The sequence below is a fragment of the Stylophora pistillata genome, chromosome 3 (assembly GCF_964205215.1).
Source record: "Stylophora pistillata chromosome 3, jaStyPist1.2, whole genome shotgun sequence".
NCBI lineage: Eukaryota > Metazoa > Cnidaria > Anthozoa > Scleractinia > Pocilloporidae > Stylophora > Stylophora pistillata.
The window spans coordinates 47,023,068-47,031,093 of record NC_142521.1 but is presented as its reverse complement, the minus strand read 5'-3'; the positions used below and the strand labels follow the sequence as shown (position 1 = coordinate 47,031,093).

General features: G+C 39.8%; 1 protein-coding gene across 1 annotated transcript; it reads right to left on the bottom strand.

Moving 5' to 3' along the window:
* Positions 1 to 1,791: 1,791 nt before the first annotated feature.
* On the bottom strand, positions 1,792 to 5,635 carry LOC111344302 (uncharacterized). The gene is made up of 3 exons (XM_022951532.2): positions 5,534 to 5,635; positions 3,238 to 3,549; positions 1,792 to 2,819 (listed from the first exon to the last, which is right to left on the bottom strand). The coding sequence occupies exons 2-3, from the start codon at positions 3,520 to 3,522 to the stop codon at positions 1,956 to 1,958; spliced, it is 1,149 nt and encodes a 382-aa protein (XP_022807267.2). The 5' UTR covers positions 3,523 to 3,549; positions 5,534 to 5,635; the 3' UTR covers positions 1,792 to 1,955.
* Between the last annotated feature and the right edge of the window lie 2,391 nt (positions 5,636 to 8,026).

Here is an 8,026-nt window from a genome sequence, read left to right as displayed (position 1 = left end):
CTATCTAGACAAAATTATGGCTCCCATCGTCAAAACTTTACCATCATATATTAAAGACAGCCAACACGCTCTTCAAACTTTTCGAGACTTTAATTTCCTTAGCCAAAACAAACTTATTTTCACCATGGATATTACGTCTCTTTACACTGTCATTCCTAATGGCGAAGGCCTTCTGGCCCTTAAACATTTTTTTCATCAACGTACTGATAAGGAACCCAAATCTGAAACACTACTACGCTTGGCCGAACTAGTGCTCACGCTCAATTGGTTTTCATTCGGAAACAACTTCAAACAAACCAATGGTGTAGCCATGGGCACCAAAATGGGACCTAGCTATGCCAATCTTTTTGTAGGTTTTGTCGAACATCAATTTTTCAGCCAATACAGCGAGTCCAAACCTGAATTCTACGGTCGCTACATCGACGACTGTATCGGCGCTACCTCCTCTACCAGAAGGGAGCTCACTCAATTCATAACCGCAGTCAATTCTTTTCACCCGGCTCTGAAATATACCTGGGAAATTTCTGACAATTCTTTATCCTTTTTAGACATCAAAGTTTCAATTGAAGGTAACGGTTTATGCACTAGTGTGTATTACAAACCTACAGACTCGCATAATTACTTGTTATATTCGTCTTCGCATCCATCTCACGTTAAGAATTCCATTCCTTTTTCTCAGTTTCTAAGACTTCGTCGTTTATGTAGTGATGACTCTGATTTCCACCACAAATCAGAGTCAATGTGCCAGTTTTTCGATAAACGTGGTTACCCTGTTTCTGTCGTTCAAGCGGGTTACCCAACTTATTGATCGACATTCTGCACTACAAACGTCGCATAAGGAAGATTCCGACCGCATTAATATATTCCATTCACTCTCATGTTTCACCCTCACAACCACTCAGTTAAATCCATCATTCTTAAAAACTTTAAATTACTTCAAAACGATCCAGAGACAAGCGCTATCTTTTCGCAGCCTCCGCTCATTTCATTTAAACACGACAAAAACATAGGCAATTTTTTGTTCAGAAGTTCTTTTCAGACTAATGACCAACGAGGCACTTTTAAATGCGCTCGTGTACGATGCAAAACGTGTCCTTTCATTCACAACACTGATAAAATATCGGGACCTAAACGATCCATTAAGATCACCGATCACTTCACGTGCACCTCCGCCAATGTAATCTATTGCATAACTTACACTTATTGCAAAAAGATTTACATCGGCGAAACAGGGAGAAGACTAGGTGACCGATTCCGAGAACACCTTCGAGACGTGGAAAGGAATGACAAGGACACATCGAAACCAGTCGCAAGGCATTTTGATTTACCTAATCATGCTAAGCAACATATGGCAATCTGCGGTCTTTCCTCAGTTACACTTAGGTAGCACGGAAAGCCGTAAAAATCTTGAACTAAAGCTCATCTTTCAAACCGGCAGTCTAAATCCCACAGGGATCAACGAACGCTTTTCATTCCACTAATTTATTCTTGTTTTTCTCGTTGCCATGTTCCCACCAATAACGTAGTTCCATTTTCTGCCTTTAAAAGCACACACAACCCACGTGCACAATTCCTCTATTCGAAGGGCTAACGCTCGAAACGTCAGCTTTTGTAATCGTTACGGTGGCCAATTTACCATTTCAACTTTGTTGATATATCCAAATTATTTCGTTACCCCCACCGACGCAGCCCCAAACAGTTTCTTTCGAAACTATCAGCCTCTATTCATAGCATGATAATCGATCATGATAGTAGTTAATTGTAATAATTTGAAAAATGAGTTACACATGATCTCAATTATTTTTTCATTCTTTTAATTGGACAGACCACCGATGCAGAAAATGCAACTTTCTGTATGCATACACAAAAAATGTTTAAACTGAAAGTGTATGCATAAATTAAAAAGGTATTTTAGTTGCTTTGTAAATGAGCTCTCAGATACTGACGGTGGGAGTCTAGGACTCGCGGGCAGGAGCTCCATCGCGGTCTGGGAGAGGATTTAAGCGTAGAACAGATGGAATACTGGAGGAATCACATGTATAAGGGCCCAAGGATGTATCTGTCAGTGTTGGTCCACCAGTAGTCATCCCCAAATGCTTACGATCATCAGACAGGAAGACGTTTCTGTTGTTGGCATCGTACTCAGTGGTTGTACCTCTTCCATGTGTAGCTTGCACCCAAGGACCACGGTCTGTTCTGATCCATGCTGGACCCCACAAGCCCTTACGGCGGTAGCCATTTCCAATCCAATCTTCAAGAAACGAGTAGGGATCCTCCAGTTTCTTGCTTGTTGCCGTAGGACGAACCTGGAATGATGCTAACAGTCGCCAAATATTCAGCTCTGGGATGCGGAACCAACCCGTGAAGACGGCCTTGTCGCTTTCTTTTGCATCTGGTCTCACGTTCACCATGAGCTGATATGTGTGGCCTACCTTCCAGTCATAGGTAAGATAACTCTGGCCACCCGTTCCTTCGCCTCCAAAACGTTTAACTGTGACGCCTTCACCATGGGCAAGCACTTTGACCAAGTCGTCCGGCGATGCATTTGGATCGTCTTCTGTCGAGGTCTTGTCCCAAATGGAGAAGAGGACCCACTTAGGAGAACGATCTTGAATGCCCATGTAACCTCCAGTGAAACCATTAGTCATGAAGTAACTGCTACCCGCTGTCTCTTTAACGATCACTTCGTTGTAGAACCAGGTAACCCCTTCCCGTTGTACTTCTGGATTGGCAGGCGCTGACCACCAAATATGAACCGAAGGTGAACGGTATAGCTGTTCAGCTATGACCCATTTATTTGAGAGGTAGACTTCACTGACCTGTTCAAGAGATGTCATTCACTTATCACGAGACAAAGAAAGAAAGAAAGAAAGAAAGAAAGAAGGGTTCCTCCACGTAGATTTGTACTTCAGAGTTTAAGAAATCTCGGTTCTATATTCTTCCAGTAAACTCGTAAGAGACTACGCCGGTGAACAAGGTCACATACTATGTTCTTACGTGCGCATGGCTTGTCGAGTGAGCACCACAAAGATGATAATACGTACACCGGACAGATGTGAACTGACTACATGCCCTGGCTTTAGGTACTATAAATATATTAGATCGTACTGATTAATCCAAGACTTTTAGGTTCGTATCCTTGTGGGAAGAGGGAAGGAAGGGAAGAGGGGGGATGGGTTTATTTCTTCTTTCTTCCACTTTCGCAACAAAAGGCAGTTTCGTAACATCTTTACTTACCTTGAATTTGGGGCTCCAATTTGCTTCATATGGTTCTTCAGCGGGCTTTGATGATTCAAACCCCCCTGTGCTACCATCAAGGACATCCTGCATGTACTGGATTGCAGTAATTACCCACGAACTGCCTGTGTAGAACATCATTCGGCTGTTACTTTGACAAACCCAAATGTTTTTATTTCGAACTTTGTCGTCTGTGAGAGAGTATTCCCCTGCACTTTTAGCGTAATCATCACCCTCCACCAGAACCAGCCTTAGTTTGGAAACATCTTTTAGTTTGGAGGCCATTTAAGTCGTTTTTCTGAAGCTTTTCACCTGTGGAGAGAGAGCGGTAAAAATTTCAACCCTCTGTTCAATCTGAATGTTTCATAACAAGATGGCATTATTAATTTTTTACCCCACGATTTATAGTTTTAGTACATCATTATTTGTTTTTGTGGCTACTGCCTCCTGTACGAGGCGAGGCGTGACAAAATCAAATGTGCGACTTTCAATGCATAAATTTCTCGCAGTGTTATAAAATAATAGATTTTAATAAGGTTTAAACTTGAGAACAGGGAATGAAACAATTTTTTGAAATGCGTTAGAACAGTATTTGATGCGCTGTCAATAAGTTAGAGGTTTCCCCATGGAAATCGGTGTGGTACTGTTGCTCTGCTCTTCTGTCATTCTAGAAGATGAAAGGTCACTGATGAAACAACTCAGTTAGGTTATTTAAGGGATTATTGCTGGGCAACAAATGAAATAACCAAGAGTAGAAAATTTATTTTATCGTACTGTCTCTGAAGATAAATTCAAATCGAAACAAAAGTCTTAAAAATCTGCTCTAAAACCCGCGCTAACAAAATTCGACACGTTAAGTGTAAAGGACAGGCATTGGGATTGGTGTTGCGGTTTTCGCTATTTCTCAGATCGACTTTGCGGTTTTGATGTACATTGTGGTTTGCAGGTTTTCCGTTTTTTTTATAGCTTTTGGTTTTCGGATTTTGGTAAAAAATACTAACGGGTTTTCGAACTTGATATCTGATGTGGTTTTAGGTTTTCCCTATTTGGGTTCCGGTTTCTCTTGTCTCCAATCTGAGCCGCAATTATGCGCCTCCACTGATCTCGAATAACCTCTGTGTGCTCCCTTGTCACCATTTTATCGAATTGATTAGGATTTTGATAACTGGGATGTGAAAATTTATCGAATTTGACGGTTTTGCACGCGGTTTTCGGTTTTGATTGAATCTTATTCGGTTTTGCGGTTTGGATGATTTTTTCTGAGGCTGTGCGGTTTCTAAAAGACCCCAAAGCCCTCTCGTAAAAGGAAAGTGCACATTGTTCGATATATGTAAATCATTTGAAAATATTTGGGAAGCTGCAGTTGAAATAGGTACAAAACACGCTCGAGACGAGTACAAATATCACACGATATTTGTACTCCTGAAATATCCGTGAAATTCGCCCACACCGAAATAACAATTTGGCGTGTTGGATAATAAATCTCTTATTAGACGTTTTGTTGTGCAGTATCGCTGAGTATTTTTACTCGTTGTTTGTATTTTGACTCGCCCTACGGGCGAGTCAAAATACGGCACAACTCGTAAGAATACTGAGTGATACTACACAACAAAATGTTTAATGAGATATATTTATCATCCAACTGTGCTTCGTAGAGTACAAATATCACAACGAGTACAAATATAGCGACGAGTACAAATATCACGCGATATTTGTACTCCAGAAATATCCGCGGATGACTGAAATAACAATTTGTCGTGTTGGATAATAAATCTCTTATAAGACGTTTTGTTGTTTAGCCTCGCTGAGTATTTTGTTGTTTGTATTTTGACTCGCCCTATGGGCTCGTAAAAATACGGCACAACTCGTAAAAATACTCAGCGATACTACACAACAAAATGTCTAATAAGATATTGCAGCGTAGACCTAGAACGAAAGTGGAGTAGATTAGAATAGAGTAGATTCGAACTGAAATACGATAACCAAAAATGAAGCAAGGTTTAGACATAGGGTTAGCTTAGTAGACATGCAAAGAGATATTAAAATCGACTAAAAGAGTTTCCGAAAGTCTACATCGGACACAACTCTGACAGCATACAAGGGTGCTGAGAACATAAAATCCAAGTAGTGTAAGAAAATTCAGCTAGTTGTAGTGATACTGAACATATTTAGATCATAAAATCAGACCAGTGATAATCAATAGCGTGACGTTGGCAACGCTTTTTAAAATGTTGAAAAATAATTACCCCGGCAATTGCCACTAAAACTAAACAGAAGGTATAGGAAAAAATCTTACTTTGTTGATAAATGGAAGCTGATCCTATGATGGATCGTCTAGCGAGCCAATTTAGTAAACAAGCATACGTGATTATGCTAATCGTGTGACCTAGGAAAAGTGAATTTCCTACAAAAGGTCATTAATATTTTTGCATATATACTAAACATGACACTTAAAACAGCGTAATCTGGTAACGTGCACACTTTACTAAAATAATAGCTCTAATTATGATCTGGAAAGTCTAAGAAAAAACGTGGAAAAAAGAGCAAGTTTTAGAACTAACAAGAGTAAATATTAGTCCCGAGTACAACTCAAACCGTTCGGCAGTCAAACTTCATCAGACTCAATACCTTTCTCCTTTCCACAGAATGGAAGGAATAGCCTTTATGTTTACGTAACGAGGAACATAAAAGCTATTTTGTTAAGCTTACCGTGCACCTTCGACATATGGTATTTCGGGGACTGGACTTGACTGGACTGGACTAGTAAAGCGCGGACTAGTAAAACGCGGAGTAGTAAAACGAGGACTAGTAAAACGCGGACTAGTAAAACGCGGACTAGTAAAACGCGGACTAGTAAAACGCGGACTAGTAAAACGCGGACTACTAAAACGCGGACTAGTAAAACGCGAACTAAGAAAACGCGGACTAGTAAAAGGCGGACTAGTAAAAAACGTGGACTAGTACAACGCTGACTAGTAAAACGCAGACTAGTAAAACGCGGACTTAACAACAACATAAGAAACAATTTCATACGAAGGCGATCACAAGACTTAATGGCGAGCCAATTTAGTGAGTGACAATCCCTGTTTGACCTTTAAGCTACAATCCTTCATGAAGGATTTTCCCGTAATTACACTCGTAATTGTAGTCCTAAATCATTCGGATTCTTCAAATTAAAGAGAAAGCTTTCGCCGAAACATTTTTATTTGTAAAGGTAGTTAAAAGGCTTCCGAACAAATTTCAAATTTTCGAAACTATCAGCCTTTATTCAGTTTGCATAATTTAGAATGACAATTTCTTCATGAGCCTAAAACTACTGACCACTCACTGTACGTCAAAAGTTATTTGTACGACACAATTTTATGTTGTGGTTTAAATTTATCCTTTGTTTAAATGTTCTTTTCCTTTGTTTTTGGGTACTGTAATGTCTGATACTAGGTGTGGAACAATGGGAAATAAAAAATTTAACCCATTGACAATTACGTGTAACACGTGCCTACGAAAAGTGATAATTTTGGAGAAACAAGAAAGCAAACACAATGCGCAGTAAATTTGGATACCCATATGAAGGTGCGCGGTAACCTTAAGTGGTCAAGTGGAAGTCTATGCGATTAGACATAACACGAGAAATGTCTGAATGACTTCTCGGGGGGTAGGACGGGTGTTTATTGCATCAACCTTTTAAGAATAGCCACTATTATAAACCTTTAAGTTCTAAAGCGAGAAGTGACAAGAAATATAACAAGTATCTAGTACACAAGAGAACAATACTTGAATCAGGACAAAATTCTTCGTGATTACATCATAAGCAATGAATGCCAATGACAGCTGGACGAAGTCATAAATTGTCAGTGTAACTCCAAAATTAGGTCACATATATGTGTACATGATTGATCATTGAAGTCAAGACAATTTCTCCGCGCAAGGAACACTAATTTGACTAAATTCTTTCATTGCCTCATAAGTTACCCGTTTTTCTTAGAAATAACTTTATGTGCATAACTGAATTTTCTAATCTTTGACAAGTTTATTCAAAAGCTCTATTCCCTTCCACCAACTATTTTCGTTGTACTTGTCAGTTAAAAACCCTTGTTCCAGACTTACCGTCCTAACACTCACACACGACCTACCAAGGACCATATGCAGGGGTCCATTGTCTTGTGTTGAAATATCGGAAAGAATTGTAGTAGAACCTCCGTAAATCAAACTCTCGAGGGGCTGGTGCTAAATGCATATGTCGATTATCCTGTTAATGGTTGATAAGGAATCGTGTTTTACCATTCTTGCACAATTAACAGTCATTTTCGTACACCTGGTTCATTCTAACACTTTGCTGTTTATCGACCCACGTTTTCACTTCAAGTTCGAGTTATCAGGGTATATTTCGGCTATTTATTAGCCGCAAAGTTGGCCAAGATCTTAAAGTACGAGAAATCAAGCCACAGATCGCCAAAGCGTCGTTTATCAATTTCAATGTGACCTGTGTGAGGCGGGTTATGTGGGCTATACACGCGGACACTTACACACGCGCGTGGATGGACATAAACGAAAGGCATCTTCAATATATAAACACTACCACGAACGGCACAGCGAAGTCCCAAAAGACCTACTGAAACGTTTTAGCATTCCGAAAAAGTGTAGTAACAAGTTCGATTGTTTGGTGAACGAAATGCTTTTCATCAGAGACCTAAAACCCACTCTGAGCGTGCAAAGCGATTCAATTCGGACAAAAGTATTTGTTTAATTAGCTCCTAACATATTTATGCTAATTTAGTGTTACACCTTGCTA

What these genes read in the sequence shown, in the direction of transcription:
- LOC111344302 (XM_022951532.2), bottom strand. Translation starts at nt 3,522, where the DNA reads ATGGCCTCCAAACTAAAAGATGTTTCCAAACTAAGGCTGGTTCTGGTG. An exon ending in ATTGGAGCCCCAAATTCAAG is followed by an intron (nt 2,820 to 3,237) that starts GTAAGTAAAGAT and finishes TCTCTTGAACAG; the next exon opens with GTCAGTGAAGTCTACCTCTC.